Raw genomic sequence first — 18,359 nt, 5'->3', positions numbered from 1 at the left:
TTTCTCTACATTGTTGTTTCGCATTCTGTAACAGGTTACATTTCTACCGTCTTGTTTTACTTGGATTTTTCTCCATATTTTGACTTTGTTGGAATTTTGGGGGGGAAGGGTCCGAGGACTTCTGTCCTAACCAAGGCTGTGGGAGACACTCTGTTTCACCGCAAAAAGCAGCCGATAAAGTAGGCCACGGCTGTGGGAAACACTTTGTTTCACCGCAAAAAGCAGCCATAAAGTAGGCTACGCGATTTGTTCTACACCGTTTGGATTTTTCTTCTGCATTTTCTGGTTGCTGGATTTTTGTATCCACCGCTTTCATCACCGCGTGTTCTAGCTATAGCTGCGTTAGACTTATTTTGGTAATAAAGCTTTGCTAAAACTAACCATGGCTACAGGGGGATCTCCTACGAGGAGAATAACTTTCGAGACTCCTGGGAGCGAGCAACCGACTGAGCGAGACGCACGCGTTAGAGCCCGAAGCGTTCTAAAACGCTTAGAAGTAGAACGGAAGGAAGAATTTGAGCGACTGACAAGAAAAGAAGAACGTGACCGACAGGACAAGAAGGACGAACTTGACAGACAAGAAAGGGAACGACAGGCAGAACGACAGGCTGAACGAGACAGACAGGAAAGGAAAGAAGAACGTGACAGACAGGAAAAGAAAGACGAACTTGACAGACAAGAAAGGGAACGACAGGCAGAACGAGACAGACAGGAAAGGAAAGACGAACTTGACAGACAAGAAAGAGAACGAGACAGACAAGAAAAGAAAGACGAGCTTGAGAGACAGGAACGACAGGCCGAGCGTGACAGACAGGAACGGAAAGAGAAAGAGCAGGCGGATCGCGATCTCCAGCTAGAGCTAGCTAGGCTACAGGCCGAGAAGGGTACGCTTACTCAGGCTAGCGCGCCGACGTTTGTTGCCGACCGTACGAGACTGCCGACGTTCGACGATGACAAGGACGAGCTCGACGATTTTTTACGCCGGTTTGAGCGCATTGCATCTGACCAGAAGTGGGAAGAGGCCACGTGGGCTAGCCGCCTTAGCACCTGCTTAAAAGGACGCGCATTACAGCTCTACAATGCTTTGGATGACGACGAGGCGAGAGACTATCAGGCACTTAAGAAGGCGTTACTCCAGCGCTTTAACCTGACTGCTGAAGCCTACAGACGACGTCTGCGTAACAGCAAGAGACTGAGCGGCGAGCTGAGTCATCAGTTTGTGGCACGCCTTAATCTCTACCTGCGGCGCTGGGTGGAGATGGCCGAAAAGGACTGGACCGTCAACGACCTTGCCGACCTCATTGTCATGGAACAACTGATGTCCAGCCTGCGACCTGAGGTGGTGACCTTCGTGCAGGAACACCAGCCAAAGACTACTCAGGAGGCAGCCGACTGGATCAGAGTGCACGAGGACGCCCAGGCGATCTCCGGCAAATCTTCAGGCTCACGGCCAGGAAAATCGGGAAATTCGGGTTCTTCAGGACCCAAGGACGGGAAGGACGATCAGGGACACAAGGGATCGAGTTCCAGATCTGACATCCAGTGTTACTACTGCAACAAGCGGGGCCACGTGAAGAAGGACTGCCACAGGAGACAGGCTGACCAGAAGGGCGTTCACTTTGTTGGCAGTGAGGAGTTAAGGGACGTCACGAGCTCATGCACCATTCCACAACTCTGCGTTCCGTGCTCCAGGAAACATTTCCAGCCCCACTGCAACGTCTACGTTAACGGAGTGAAGGGCGAAGGTCTGCGGGACACAGGGGCAGACATGATAGTGGTTCGGGCGAGTCTAGTTCCAGCTATGGCCTACACAGGAGACAGCATCAGGGTGAGAATGGCCGAGGCATCTCACGCTTACGACTTGAACACGGCAGTGATCAAGGTCGTAACCCCGTTGTTCACGGGGACCATTGTGGCCGTCGTCATGGACGATCCTCCATGCGACCTGCTCATTGGAAACCGGGTCCAGTTTGTGGACGGCGTCACCAGGGAGGTTCCCGTTTATCGGGCTCCCGACGTCATTTCAGTGCTCACGCGGGCACAGGCGGAGCGAGAGGACAAACCTCTCAAACCCCTACCTGCTGCACGAGCTGCCCTGGGGAACGTGACCCCCGCGCTTCTCGCGAAGGCTCAGGATTCTGACCCGACCTTAGCTACTCCTCGGGAGCATGCGAAGTCGGGGAAGGTGAAGCTGAGCGGGAAGCATGGGAGGTCAAGGTTCCTCAGGGACAAGAAGTTGCTCTACCGTGAGTTCAGCAACCAAGAAGGTACATTCAAACAGGTTGTCGTGCCTCGCGAGTTTCGCGAGGGTGTCATGGCAACGGCACACGACTCGATTCTGGGAGGTCATCTTGGTACCAAGAAGACCACGGATCGTGTCTGGCGCCACTTTTACTGGCCAGGCATCTGCACGGATGTCCGACGTTTCTGTGCGTCCTGCGATAAGTGCCAGAAGGTGGTTGCCAAAGGAAGGGTGAGGAAGGTCCCCTTGGAGAAGATGCCGCTCATCGACGAACCCTTTCGTCGGGTGGCAGTGGACATCATCGGGCCCATCTTGCCTGCGTCTGAGGACGGAAACAGATACATTTTGACCATGGTGGACTACGCTACTCGATACCCAGAGGCGATCCCTCTGAAATCGATTGAAGCCACGCGAGTAGCTGAGGCTCTGGTTACTATGTGGTCCCGGCTGGGAATTCCATCAGAGGTACTCACCGACAGAGGCACGCAGTTCACGGGAGGAGTGATGGCGGAGGCAGCACGACTGCTATCACTGGAGCAGCACTTCACCACTCCTTACCATGCTCAGTGCAACGGACTGGTGGAAAGGTTCAATGGCACCTTGAAGACCATGCTGAGGAAACTAGCTCAGGAGAAGCCACGCACGTGGGACAGGTACATCCCAGCATTGCTTTTTGCATACCGCGAGGTTCCTCAGGAGAGCTTGGGCTTTTCCCCATTTGAGTTGTTGTACGGCAGACAGGTACGCGGTCCCATGGCTATCCTGCGTCAGGCTTGGACAGACGAAGAAGCTGACGAGGAGGTGCAGACGACAGCGACCTACATAGTAGAACTCAGGAACAGGATTGAAGAGACCTGCAAACTGGCTCAAGAGAACCTGGGAAGAGCAGCACAGCGTTACGCGCGAGGATTCGACCGCAAGGCACGACCGCGCAGCTTCAAGATTGGGGAACGGGTGTTGCTACTTTTACCTGTCAAACACAACAAGCTACAACTGCAGTGGCAAGGACCTTTTGAGGTGACAGCGAGGGTGGGCCAGAACGACTACAGGATCATGATGCACGGGAAAGCACGCCTGTACCACGCCAACCTGCTGCGCGCCTACATAGAGAGGACAGCCTACGGGGAGAAGAACAAAGACCAGAAGAACAAAGACAAGAAGACAGAGAAGGTTGCAGTCATCAGGGGTGAAACGAGGGGTTGCTCGTTCTTGAGGACGACCTTTCTGTCTGGAAACAGACCATCAACCTCTGCAATATCTTCAGGTTGCAAGGTTGGCAAACGCCAGACTTATGCGCTGGGCGTTGATTCTCCAACCGTACCAATTCACGGTACGCGTCATACCGGGCGCCAACAATGTTGGAGCTGACTTTCTCTCTCGGGCTGGAGAGGAGAACATGACTGTGAGCGAAACCGAGGTTTCGTCTTGAAGAGGGGAGGTGTGTCACGATCGGGTGACAGAGACCAAGAAAGTGTCACTCAGTGGAGTGCCTGTTCTTGGTCGTGTATGATAGAAAGCGCCTGTGCGTGATATTGGGTTACAGCAGAGTTTGCTGACGGTGCTCTACGAGCACGGATGTTTTGTATCGCACGAGTTTTACAGTGGAGGTTTCTGCTGTCATAGCTAGGGCTGACGGTTTTTCGCTGACAGCGCACACGGGATTTTCACGGATTGAGTTTCTCGTGTCTTTTTCTGCTTGGGAGGCAGAATTGTGTATAGCTGGACTGGGTTTTGGGACAAGGTCAGTCACGTGTATTTGGCTAGGTGGTCTGTCAGAGACTCAAGGACGGCACACTTGACACCCAGCGGCAGAAGGGGAAGGATCGTATACACAGTTTCTAGAGTATGATGGTTTTTCACCGAGTATTATATTCGGCACTCTAGGGGAACTTCCACTAGTTTTTCCTTTCTCCCTGCCACGTATTTTGCTGAGGACAAGTCGTCAATTTTCCTTCGTCGGCGATGGCTTTCGCATAAGGATTCGACAAGGGGTTCTGGACGGTTTTGGTCACTGTTGACGAACAGAGGCTGGTCCAGGGAGGAAGCGGACTTTGCTTCCATTGAGAGTACAATCATAGGCTTTTGAGGTAATAAATCATTATTTAACGCTGTTGATGAGTCTGTGTTGTGGAATGAAATACTCTCTGTTGTTCTTTCCAGGTTAGCGCATAATTTACTCTCTGTGACGCTAAAATACTAATCTGTATATGGTTTTTGCAGATAGGGAGAGAAGGACGGAAAATGACTGTTTTGTTGTTGTAAAAAGTCCATTTTGTGCAGGCCCACGTGCTCGATGAGATATTTAAAGATGACATGTTTTAAGGTGGTGGGTGAGGGGTAGCTGACATGTTTAGTGCACCGATGCTTTCTGTTTGCAGCCTTCGTTTCGTTTCGCTTCGTTCGCCTCGCTTCGTTACGTTCCTGTAACATCTGCACGGCTGACTCTGGCGGGAACTGTTGAGGCTACGCTAACCAGGAGACCGGCTAACCAGGAGACCGGCTAACCAGCGGACCGGCTAACCGGCAGCGGACCGGCTAACCAGCGAACCGACTAACCAGCATACCGGCTAAGCAGCAGCAGCAGAGATAAAGCTAAGTGCACCATGTCGTACGCACCCCGTTGACCACCGTTGTCTTTCGTATCTATGATTTCATTGGAGTAGTGACAACGTGGGGTGTGTGACACCTGCACGAACTAGGGCTTTTCGGACAGAACATTCTCATTTAACTATATTTACACGGGTTCAGCGTGTTCCTATAATTTTCTACATACTACTGGCATTTTGTCAGTGAACACTGGTTTTTTACGTGTTGAGAACGTAAAAGGAACATATTTTGAGTGAAGGCTCGAGGGAGGTGGAGAGTTTATACATAAACAGGCGTCTGAAACTTATACTTTTGTTGACTCTATTTAATTGTATGACTGCGAGAGTGGATCGTGGTGTGGTTAGTTAATTAGTAGTAATTAACCGGTTCATAATCACCTTGAGTGATATATTGAAACGTGACACATAGAAAGTAAGTTTTAAAAATGAACTTGAAAACCTTGACAATGTCAAGAAACTACAAACCAAGTACGCAAGACATCAGTAAATAACATACTTATGCAACAACTAACAAGCTGCCGTACAGACAAAATGAAAACTATAACTATAAGCCACAAGAAATCTCTATTGCATCGCAAGAATGTGGTCTTTCTTACATTCGGCAAACCCTAACCACCATCCCATAAAAAAGACAATACACACAGCACCTACAACACTGTACATATTTTACATAACAGATTACCACAATACACCTATTTTTGCAAACAAAAAGAAACCATGAACACTTTTGCTGCTCTGACCAAAGTAAATCAACTTCTTGGATGGTGTGCAGGAGAAACTGCGAAACAAGGGTATCGACTTAAATCTCTAATCCAACCAGTCAAACCCAGCACTTGGTTCCGACTCCGTATGTCTTGATTTCACATCCTCCGTCCCCACAGTAGAGCAAAACATGCACTAATCAGACATACCGTCTTCATGGCAACGGGTCCGTCGGGGCCCTCCAGAGGGTCCAAGGTTGTGTCATCGTCTGACAAGTTCAGGTCGATGTCGTCCATGTATTTCTTTCTCTTGGTGCCGGTGTTGCGGGAGGATCGTCTCTTCTGATCAAAAGAACACTTCAATGTTTGAAGGTCAAACATCAAAGCAGTTGGTAGATGTATGTGTGTCGAGAAAATAGCAAAATAGCAGAATGAGAGAGAGTGGAGATGAAGTTTAAAGTGAGTACAGAAAAATGTACAGCCCACAGTATGTTTGGGGAATACATGTAGATCACATTTTCGCACAAATAGAACATAGTGTGCGTTCGTTTCCCCTCCCCCCCTCTTCCCCCCCCCCCCCTTTTTATGAATGTGTATCACTTTTCGTCTAGTATGCCTGTGCCCATGACATCATCCAACCACTTCTCTCCCCTTTCATTCATTTCCGTTCCTAGAGTTCCTTCCCCTTTTTGCGTGTTTCCCCTCCATTTTCTTTCAAACCTTGTTCGTTCCGTGTTGCGTCTGCTTTTTGTTGTCTTTTGTGTTCTTGTTTTTCCTGATGAAGCTTCCATAAGCGAAAATTCGTACCGTCTTGTCTCGTTCTTGTATCAGTGAGTACAGTATTCCTTTGTTTTTTAAATTTATGATATTCATTGTTAAAAACCTGTTTTTGTCAGCAAAAAATACAGCAAGCTTCTAGAAATCACCTAGCTTCTCTAAGACGCAGCTATCTCCAAGGGGTCTTCAACCACACAGGCAAGAAATTTCTGGTTAATGAGCAAGGGAAGAAATATCGTGACAAGTACACAAAGATGGTCTGTACTCACGTCCGCCTCATTGGATGGAGAGCCTGGCGGGGTGATGTTGATTTCAACGTCCGAGCCGTCTGAACCTGCTCTCTTCCGCTTCCCTTTCTTGAGGAAGAGAGATGCTGGGGGCCTGCAATCCAAGTCACTACACATCATTTCTCATTAAAACTGCATGGGTGAAACCGATCAGAATTGAAAATAAGGAAAATGAGGCCGGGGTCCAGGGGCCGCCCGGGCCCTGGTGGGGTGCAGATTTTTAAGGGTAAAAGTAGGCCTATCCTGGTATCTCAAACACACAAATTTGCACATTAAACATGGTAACAAATGCCAAGCTGTAGTCCGATAATTCGCGCGCCCAGTGAAACAAAGACTCAGCGATGTCCGGTCACTGTGTAAGGGGAAATACGGATCGGATCGCCGGCGAACAAAAAAAAAAGATTTTTAAAATAAGGAATTCCACCAATTTCATTTGGCGGATTTCCGCCCTGAGGCGGAAGAGTTTCAACCATGAAACTGGCTTTGACAACCAAACAAGTTCCAACATACAATACCCCACAATCTTGCAGTTGTAGATTATTCTCGAACAACAGGCATACTTAACAATCAAATTGCAATTAAACCACTAAAATAACCCCCCCCCCCCCCCCCTAAATCAAACCCTCATGTGAAGTCCATTATTACATAAATAATAAAACACTCGAGGATAAAAAAACATCTGTTTTACATCAGACGAAATTTGGAAAATTTTGTAAAAAATTACATCAACTGAGGTTCATATTCATAATATTTGACTCTTGTTTGCCTAGAAACCATAGCTATCCAAACCATTAAATAAAACATTTGTTGCCGACTTACTTTCGTTTCTTTGTGGAGGGTTTCTTGAGGGCTTTCACCACAGTCCTGGGCGTCCTAGGTTTCTTGGACCCCCTCTTCTTGGGTGTCGTCTCTGGGTCAGTCTTGACCTCCCCCTCCTTAGCCTCCTCGTCAGCTGCTGCTGCGGGGGTGGGGGTGGTGGTAGTGGGAGTGGTGGTGGTTGGAGTGGTGGTGGTGGGAAGGCTGGGGTCACTCGCCTCCGCCTTCTCTGCTTCAGCGTCTGTGGGGGTCACATTCAGGTCACTACTCACACTTTCGTTGGCATCCTCTTTGGCCTTTTTCGGCTTTCGCACACGCGGCTTTCTCTCTTTCGGTTCTTTGGGCTCCTTGGGAGTCTTTGGTGATTTGGGTGTGCGTGGCGTTTTGGGGGCTTTAGGCTCTTTCGGGGGTTTGGGGGGCTTGGGCTCTTTGGGCGTTTTTGGAGTCCGTGGCTTTTTCTCTTTGGGCTCTTTTGGTGGTTTGGGCGTCTTATCACCCTTCGGCTTGCGCTCACGCTTCCTCTTGGGCTTTTCACCTTGTCCCTCCTGAGCTTCTGCGATCTCGGTGACGGTGGCTGGCAAGGGGTCGGAGGACATGACCTTGGACAGGTCAGCATCTGGCCGTCTGTCCATGATTGGTGTGGAGTGGAGCATGGGAGGGGTCATCTGGACGGGGTCCGTCATGGAATCTGCTGCCTGCTGCACCACCATTGGCTGGGAGGGGGGAGTATGCACCGATAGGCCGTCACCTGGAGTACTGGAGGTGGGGCTCTGCAAAACATAACACATCATTTATAAGTTAACGTGTGCATTTATTTCGCTTGCCAAAGTGCAAGAGTATACATTTCATCATGATATAAAAATTAAAAAGGTAGCTACCACAGATAAACAAAAATCCACTTAAATCAGCTAAGAAATGTTAAAATATCTCAGTATTGAAAGGTATAAGATTTAACTAGTCATATAGAAACAGAATATCTTCCCAAACCACATATACTGTTCAAAAAAAGAAACGCATAGCTTGTAATATTTGGTTAATTTAGTTATATGGCTACAAGGATATCCACCAAACTGCAGAAAATGTTTATCTGGTCGTCGACCTTTCGTCCATTGCCACAAGTGAGCTCTGCACGTGACGCATGCGTTATCAGTGGCTACAATGTCAAAATTGCTCATTTGGCATGACCACTCGTCATGCTTCAGTGTAATCTCGTGAAACTCGGGGAATATTGAGCTCTCACCATGTCTTCCAAAACCCATAAAAGCGGATTGTTCGCCACAAAGAAATCAGACGACAATTCAGCGACGAAAGATGGCCCGATTGAGCAGAGAAGACCGCCAAATTGCATTGGGTCGTTTACAAGCAGGCCAAAGTCAAAGTGCAATCGCCAGGCACTTCCACGTGTCCCAGAGCACCATCAGTAGACTGTGGGTCAGGTTTCAAGCCACTGGCTCCGTTGCTGACTTGCCACGAGCGGGAAGACCAAGGGCGACAACTGCTGCTCACGACCGCTTCATACCGCTCCGCCACCTCCGGAATCGTTTCCTGTCGGCCTCATCTTCTGTCCAGGCTCTCCCCGGGCCACACCGATTATCGGACCAGACCGTGCGGAACCGCCTGCATGAAGCTGGTTTGAGAGCTCGCAGACCTCACAGAGGAGCTGTCCTCACCCGCCGCCATCGCCAGAACAGAGTGCAGTGGGGCAACCAGCACCTTCGCTGGACCGTCCGGAATCACTGGAGACACGTGTGGTTCAGCGACGAGTCCTACTTCCTGCTCCAGCGACATGATGGTCGGAGGAGGGTCTACCGGAGAGTAAACGAACGTTACGCGCCCAACTGTGTGGATGAGGCACCCGTTCATGGTGGTGGAGGCGTCATGGTGTGGGGGGCGATCAATACCGCTGGAAGGAGCACCCTGGTGCACGTCCAAGGGCGCATAACTGCCCAGCGATACGTGGAGGAAATTCTGCGCCCACACGCCCTTCCTCTTCTGGCTGACCAGGATGCCATATTCCAGCAGGACAACGCTCGCCCGCACACAGCACGACTCACCACCCAGTTCCTCACCGACCACCATGTCCAGGTGCTTCCCTGGCCATCCATGTCGCCAGACATGAACCCGATAGAACACCTCTGGGATGAATTGGACAGACGTGTGCGCAGGCGAGAAGAAGCGCCGGCAAATCACCGCGATCTATTGCAGGCACTTCAGGAGGAGTGGGACACCACCCCACAGCAAGATATCCGGCATCTGATCCAGTCCATGCCCAGAAGGTGCCGGGCAGTTGTTGCTGCTCAAGGCAGTCACACCCCCTACTGACTTGACAGCCTCGGCACCCAATCGTATTGATTGACTGATTGATTTGAAGATGCAAATGAACTGTGTGTGCATTCAACTGTGTCCATACCAAATTTCAAACAAATAATCTAAATATTGGATTTTCTGTTAATTTTTTCGAAAAATAAAACAAATTTGGCAAGTAGCAACTATGCGTTTCTTTTTTTGAACAGTATAATTACCGATTTTATCAAGTTTGTTTGTTTGTTTGCTTAACGCCCAGCCGAACACGAAGGGCCATATCAGGGCGGTGCTGCTTTGACATATAACGTGCGCCACACACAAGACAGAAGTCGCAGCACAGGCTTCATGTCTCACCCAGTCACATTATTCTGACACCGGACCAACCAGTCCTAGCACTAACCCCATAATGCCAGACGCCAGGCGGAGCAGCCAGTAGATTGCCAATTTTAAAGTCTTAGGTATGACCCGGCCGGGGTTTGAACCCACGACCTCCTGATCACGGGGCGGACGCCTTACCACTAGGCCAATCGTGCCGGTGATTTTATCAAGTCAAGTTCATAAGATTAAAAAAAGAGAAAAGTTGCTTTTATGTGACATCAGGTCACTATTCATCTGTTCAAAAGTCACAACAGTGTTAGATGCATCCACTCCTTCCAGCATCAAGTTCTAGCACAGTCGTTAGCCCTTCCCACTACAACACACAGCGGTCCCTTTGTGTTTAAATCTTCAAAATACATTTGACTTGAGAAAATTTGGTCAAGCACATCTTTAAATACTCTTGTTCTATTCACAGAAACAAAATCATAGTCCAGTGAGTAACACAGGCTGGTACTTAAACAAGTTTCACTGTATGCAGAAACACAACCAACAGCGACCCTTTTCTCTGTTCAACAGCACTTGGCTCTGCTAAAATCATTTTATAACCTGATAATCAGAAGCTGGGGAGAAACAACTCTCTCCTTCTGGTCAATACTGTGCATGAAGACTGTATTCACTGTATCAGTGTATGCCTGCTGGCACAACATTTGCTCCTCAAAGCCATCATCCAAAGAAACCATGGAAACCATTACTTTCACAAGCTGCAGTCTATTCTGCCCATCAGATTAAAAGCTGTGTATCTGTGTAAAATGACATTTACAGTAGGGCTTCATAACCTCTGCACTGTCACATCGATTTTCCAGTGAAATAAGGCTACAATGGCTGTGTTCATGTAAAGTCCAACACAAAAAGGTAAAGGCATGATGCATCTGAACAGCATTATTGATTTCTCTACTAGACAGCCAGTATAAATATCATTTAGATCAGCCTCTGAAATATGCAAGCCATGTCAGTAACACACAAAGGGCTCTGCAGACACCGTTTGCAAAAACATGTTCTGATTAGCCAAATCATTTCAAACAGATCACTGCCCACACGTCAAATTAATTCAACCACTGCTCACAACTGAACGACATAACAATAACATTTCACTGGACGGAACTAGAATCTACCAGGTTGCAACTTGTAAGGTGCTTAATCATAATGCAATACACAAACACACAGCAGAGCACTTCCATCATTCTAACATCTACCAATGTTATTCCCATATTCAGAGGACAAGAATTCAGATTTTAGAAACACTTTTATTTTTTAACCAAGTTAACAACTAGAAAGGCAGCCAGGTAGAAAAAAACCCACCTGTAAAACTACGATTCCTGCTTTAAACTAAAATTCAAACTGTGGTACCCCCATTAATTGCGAACAGAGTGTTTTTAGCAGGGAAGATATAGGATGGAAACAAAATCCTAAGCTGGAAAATAGTTTTTCTGTAGCTTTAAAGTTTAATAGAGCCTGTGTACTGTGTCTGAGCCTATGTTTCCTGTTATGTGTAATTGTTTGTGTGAGAAGAACCGGTGCTTTCTCTGAGGCTGAAGACACGGAATGCTGTTCAAATCATGATAGTGATAAACTCAGGGGAAAAAATAGAAAATGAAGGGGAAGGGAACAGGCAGAGGAGTAAGCAGTACCGTTTCTTTGCAGGGGCACTTGGCAGGCCTGTCTCTTTCTGTTAGTAATAGTATACATGTTCTAACATTGGTAATAACTAAGTAATATCAATACTCAAAAAGTACTTGACAATTTTGTTATTATTATCAAGCTATGGAACACCAGAGCAAACATACATACAGAATAAATAATCTTCTCAGTGTGATTAATAAATGCGCACATTACAAGAATGTCAGACTCATCAGACAACTTCCCAAGTGTCCTGATGTTTTAAAACAGTATCATTTTTTCCAAACAAGAAAATGCATCAGTGGCTGTTAAGCACACCCCAACAAGTCCAGTGTCTATGCGCACAGTACACCAAGGATCTTTGAATAACATCCCGATTTTTACAATACACGATCCGTCTAATGGTAGTTTCAAGTTTCAGCCACACTATGCTGCTACGGTAGTCATTCATAAAAAACACAAACAGACCTTCTGCTAGTTTTATCTGTATACTGTGATCTCTGTCAACGACTGTATAAGTTACTATTCTACTAGTCTTTTTATTACAAACAAACCGGAGCAGATGTACTGATCTAAAATTCAGATCAGAATAATATTCAAAAGTTTACAGACGACATCCCTCGTGAACTCCATGTGAGCTTGCACTTGTGGATTGTGCAAAGTGCAGTGACTGGTAAAAAAATAAAATCGTGGATCTTTCTTAATTTTTATGTTAAAATAATGAAATGTTGATCAGCCCTGTGATAACTAATGACTAATGTATGATTAGTCACCAGAGTTGTGAAATAAACTTTGCACTGAATGTAATTTTCTAAACCAACATAAAACAAGTCGCGCAAGGCGAAAATACAACATTTAGTCAAGTAGCTGTCGAACTCACAGAATGAAACTGAACGCAATGCAACGCAGCAAGACCGTATACTCGTAGCATCGTCGGTCCACCGCTCACGGCATAGGCAGTGAAATTGACAAGAAGAGCGGTTTAGTAGTTGCGCTGAGAAGGATAGCACGCTTTTCTGTACCTCTCTTCGTTTTAACTTTCTGAGCGTGTTTTTAATCCAAACATATCATATCAATATGTTTTTGGAATCAGAAACCGACAAGGAATAAGATGAAAGTGTTTTTAAATTGATTTGGAAAATTTAATTTTGAAAATAATTTTTATATATTTAATTTTCAGAGCTTGTTTTTAATACAAATATAACATATTTATATGTTTTTTGGAATCAGCAAATGATGCAGAATAAGATAAACGTAAATTTGGATCGTTTTATAAAAAAAATATTTTTTTACAATTTTCAGATTTTTAATGACCAGTCATTAATTAATTTTTAAGCCACCACGCTGAAATGCAATACCGAAGTCCGGGCTTCGTCGAAGATTACTTGACCAAAATTTCAACCAATTTGGTTGAAAAATGAGGGCGTGACAGTGCCGCCTCAACTTTCACGAAAAGCCGGATATGACGTCATCAAAGACATTTATCAAAAAAATGAAAAAAACGTATGGGGATATCATACCCAGAAACTCTCATGTCAAATTTCATAAAGATCGATCTAGTAGTTTGGTCTGAATCGCTCTACACGCACGCACGCACACACACACACACACACACATACACCACGACCCTCGTCTCGATTCCCCCTCTATGTTAACTTAAAACATTTAGTCAAAACTTCACTAAATGTAAAAAGATCAGATCGAATGCAAACTTGAGTTTTGTTGTAGTTGACATTCAGTTTCTTTTCACATCAGCAAAATAATGTCACCTCCACCATTACAACTCTATGCTGTGTAGCTGTAAATAGCAAGTCATTGAGAGTTGCCATGTACAGAAATATGGCCTGAAGAACTAAAGAGTAAAGACAGATGTCAAGGTTAAAGTCAGAGAATGTGTAGCAAATTTCTTTTCGGATGCAGCAAGGAATTTAATTGCATCAACCCAAGCGCGAGACAGTAAAAAAATGAAAACAAACCCGACTGTAAATGTGAGCAGTCGGGAGACATTCTTTAATCAATAACATGCTGTCACTACATGGCACTAGCATTCGCAGCACTAGTTTCCATTTTCATAAATCGATTTTAGCTCCGTCTCAACTGACGCTGCCGTGAAAGAATGGCGATCATAAATTCTGCCAGTACCACTACCACTAGCAGGCACATCGCTTCCCGCGGCGGTCACAGACAATGTGGATCCTGTCGAATCCCGAGGTGCACTTCCAGAACCTTACCAAAACCTTGCCATAATGTTCCGAAGTACGCGAAGAGAAAGAATATCTCATCAACCCGTTCTGCCCCAGCACCGATGTCCTTTGTTCAATAAAGTAATATTTCAAGCGAGCGCATGGGATTGGGATTGGTGAAGCGTGGGGGCAGCCATGTTGAAAAATTGTCTTTCGTGCTCGGTCTTCGAGGTGAGAGGGAAAAGAAAGAAAAAAAAGGCTGAAAACTTCCGATCAGCTTCCTACCTGCACTGAAGCGAATCCTTGACCCCGAAACAACGATTGGGAAACGGAACGCTTGACATTATTTGATAGTGAAGACCTCACTCTCAAAACACACTCTGGGCTCGCCATTTCCTCTGACTAACCATACTCTTTCTCGGCTCTAATTGATTAAAAATCCCAGCGCACTCACACAGTGTACGATACGATAACTCAAACACAGCGGCGCTAAAAATAGCCGCAGAATCTCCCCTTGTGTGACAAAGCGCTACTCGGGAAAGCTCGACTGGCCCACGCTACACACACGGCGGGCACTGCCTGTCTATCACATGATCATAAAGGAGTGGGGAGGGTTTTGAGAGACCCCGCCGTTTGAAACACAGCTAGTACACAAGCGTCGGATCTTTCATTCCACCTTACTATTGATTATTCTTCATGGACTGGACGCTCATGTTCCGCTACATCACTAAAATCAGACAGGTCATGACGAACACATGCGGCGGACTTCAACACAAAGCGAACACAGCGCGAAACAGGAAAGGAGGATTCTACTGAGTCTACTCCTTCCTGCCCTACTAAACACCATCCCATCCGACCCTTGCTGGCACACCCTACTTCAATTACAAAATCCAGAGAACGTTTTGAGTACTTGTGCCTGTCTGACACGCAAGCAAGTCGCATTTCTTTATTCATGCAGCCACCTTCCCTGCCCTCCAACGGAAATTCTTCAAACCCCACGCATAAAGAGTTGCTCGCAGCGCTTGCGGTTGATGCTGTTACAACTTTTTAACGTACACATTTTAGAAATCCGTACATCACTAATGATTCATATTATGGTCGGTTTTAAGCATGTGTGTGTTTTTGTTCAGGTTTGTTTGTCTAATTTTGTCCTCTTCAAATTCAAAATAACATTTAAATATCTGACCAGCGATCACCAACAATGCTCAAAAACCTTCCTTATATTCCTCTTTTTTTCTTCTTTTCTTCTTTTACTATTCTTCTTATTCCTGTCCCTCTTTTAACAATATTTTCCTCTAAATGCTAAATCTTTGATGAAACTCATGCCATGACAAAAGTTTAGTTCTAATTTTCAAGTCGAGGCAACTAACTTTGTTGAAAACTTCACTTTCTTGTCTGGCCTACTCATCCAAATTAGTCAAGGTTTCAACCAAATTCAATTTGAACATAATAGAATCTAACAGTGATACACAGATTATACAGTCAACCCTGTTTATGACAACCAGCCAAGGTACCAACCAAGAGTGGTCTTTACATACAGGTGGTCGTAATGTAAAAGGCGAATTTTAAGAATGAGTTAAGTTATTCAGGGAGCCTTTGAGGAGGTTGACTGTACATTTATAGCAAAGCAGAATTCTCCTGAAATTTAACAATTTGACCATTGCAATACATTTTATAACCAATAAAGTGAAATTCTCTGGGCTTCTATTCAAATTCTTGAATACTCATGCTCTTGTTTATGCTGTTTACTACACAATACACACTGTCAGCAGTTTCACCCCTACTGAGAGTGAAACAGTGTTAAACAGTGGAAGTCGATTTGATACTGGAATAAAATCACAAAACGCACTTTACCATCAGTTGAAAACTGTCTTTCCACCATGTAAGCTTTATGCAAGCTGAAGCTTGTTTATAACAATCCAGCCTACACAACAATGTACACGACACATATCTCTTCCTTTGTTTACATATTATGCGTGTCCGGACATGGCAAAGGTACAGCTTTGGAGCAATGTTTACATATGAGCCACACAGCTAACAGAAGTACAACTGATAATTTCATACTGAAGGAAATATAAAATTTGCAAAGAGACAACCTCCCATGTTTATTTCTGATCTATATCAAATGCATTTTTGTTCCCCCTCTTCTTCTTCCTGTTTTGCCCCTGGCGATCATAAACTTTGCTGGGCCATAAACACTTTTTTATTTTGTTATCAACGTATCAAGTACACGGCAGTTCACAGTTTTCAACTGTTCAGTTGTTCACTCTAGTTTAATTGCAAAAAACTGTTGCTAAAACTTTTTTTTGTTGGCCTCTTTGTTAGATTCGTTTGGCTACAATGGAAACCCCCATTTAAGACCCCCCTTTTAAGACCCCCCATTTAAGACCCGTCCCTTTGAGTTTGAAGACCTTGCTTTTTCACATTTGCTGTTCGTAGCCTTTGGAAATTGACCTCCACTTCACCCCTACCTCCCCCAAGACCTAATTTATAAGATTTTTGGAGGTCTGATAAGGGGACTTAGAAAATATGGGAAAAGCTTTGGGCTAGTAGACATTTCTCTTGGCTAGTAAATTGTTACTAGCCAGGCCTGAAAGTTGCGAGAAAATACTCGCCATGTCAAGTAGAACATGTAACTGGCGAGTAGAAATGTTCATCTACTTGCCAAATGCGAGTGAAGTTGCTGAAACAAATTGTTGGTTTGGCTAGTATAGTTGGCTCTCTGCCTAGTACATTTTCAGAATCACTAGCCAAAGGTGAATACACAATTTGTTGGACTTTCAGGGCTGCTAGTGCTAGCCTGTCAAGCTAGTGGACATTTTTGTACTTGCACAAACATGAGTTTGATCTTTTGATGCTTGAACTATTAATGATACACTCAATACACTAACATAATAAGAATATTTTAGTTCGTTTAAAACAAACGGAACCATAATACTCTATACGGATAAACTTTTCTTTAAAAGATCCTTCCTTGACATCAAATACAGACGAGTTTAAATTGTTTAAGCTTGCAATACAGTAAAACCTGCATCTAGCGGACCCTTATTTCGGCGGACACCTTAGCATAACGGACAATTCAAGTGAGGACGGATGTACCATGCTTAGTTCTTCATTAAGCAGGCAATAGACAACCGAATGCCAATTTTCTCTGCTTATACCCAGGGGAATTACAAGGAGTTATCAACAAGGACCTCGCTACCAAAAATCGGAACACACACTTTTGGAATGTCTCCATTTCTTTCTCCCTGTCTCCAGGGTCTTGCTTAGTGTATGTTGTGGACACCAAAGTCACAAAAAGTTCATATGGACATTTTGAAATTAAAATCAAAATTATTTCATGATCTCAATAGAACGGAAACAAAGTTGATGTTGACATTTTAAAACGTCTCATACCGATGATATATAACATGAAACACGAGTATATGATCTACAAGTTAATATCCCCCTTCATTGGCTCTGTCGATGCTCGTTTTTTACCACTTGCCTCCCTTTCTTTTATGAACCACTCATAGAGCGTCGTCGTCGTCCCAAACTAAATCTTCTAAATCCTCAAAACCGTTTGGAATTCTAGGTAGGGAAATCCTTTCATGCATACAACGTCAGCGCCTTTCAACGATTGGTCAATGCATTTCAGAGCTGGACTTCTCGGTCACACTTGAAATGCATACTACTTCAGGTTTTTTTCCAAACTGATATGAGAAGTGAACGGGAGCTTAAGGTCAGTTATCAACTAAACTTATCTCGAACAGAGAGATCAACAGAAATTACAGTACACAAATGGAGAACCTTGGAAACCGATGGGTCGATACTGACACATGCCCGAGAACCCATGTGTCAAAATTACTAATTTGTTTTACCCCGAGACAAAGTGTGCCCGATAAGCTCAGTTGACACAGCATCTGAAAATGAAGTCTTTAGTTTGGGCGGTCACGAGTTCAAATCTCTTAGCAGTCAAGATTTTTATTTGAGTGTAATGTTTCCACTTTTGTTTTGTTTTCTCAACTCGTAATTCTTGTATTTTACTCATTTTAATTAATTCCAAATGTTTGTGTGATGTATTGAAGAACAAGTTTATCAAAGGGTTGAATAATTATCACATACCTCTGATGAATGATTTCCCAGAATTACTCATACTATTTTTCGTAACATCGGCTTTTGGGGAAATCCCAATGGGCGATTGTATCACCGCCTGTTGACTGGATGTAATGGTGGTTGCCTACTTCTAGTTTAATGCACTTCTGCACGAATCTAATACTGTAAAGAATCGCTCACCCTCTTCCGCCTGCAGCTGGACCCAAGACTTGGATACAAATGACATGTATGTTACTTACTTTACTTACTGCCTGTTGTGCCGCTTGGTATGTAGGGCAGCACCAAGTTACATCTGTTAACTTCAGTCCATCATCATCCTCTTATTTTGTCATCAAAATTACAAAGAACAATTT

The 18,359-nt window shown here is 45.0% G+C and overlaps 1 protein-coding gene across 5 annotated transcripts in view; it reads right to left on the bottom strand.

Annotated features, from left to right (window-relative positions):
- LOC138960015 (chromodomain-helicase-DNA-binding protein 8-like) overlaps positions 1 to 18,359 on the bottom strand; it is a 116,165-nt gene that overhangs the window by 77,956 nt on the left and 19,850 nt on the right. For 4 of the 5 annotated variants that reach the window (XM_070331737.1, XM_070331758.1, XM_070331754.1 and 1 more), the window contains exons 4-6: positions 7,433 to 8,199; positions 6,596 to 6,707; positions 5,760 to 5,891 (exon numbers count right to left, since the gene is read on the bottom strand). In XM_070331737.1, coding sequence (XP_070187838.1) covers positions 5,760 to 5,891; positions 6,596 to 6,707; positions 7,433 to 8,199 — 1,011 coding nt within the window. Of the gene's footprint in view, positions 1 to 5,759; positions 5,892 to 6,595; positions 6,708 to 7,432; positions 8,200 to 14,196; positions 14,435 to 18,359 lie in introns of those variants that run through there. The other variant, XM_070331764.1, reaches the window with a different exon arrangement.

The sequence above is a fragment of the Littorina saxatilis genome, linkage group LG1 (assembly GCF_037325665.1).
Source record: "Littorina saxatilis isolate snail1 linkage group LG1, US_GU_Lsax_2.0, whole genome shotgun sequence".
Lineage (NCBI taxonomy): Eukaryota > Metazoa > Mollusca > Gastropoda > Littorinimorpha > Littorinidae > Littorina > Littorina saxatilis.
The sequence above is the reverse complement of the archived record's forward strand: the minus strand, read 5'-3'. Positions and strand labels throughout refer to the sequence as shown.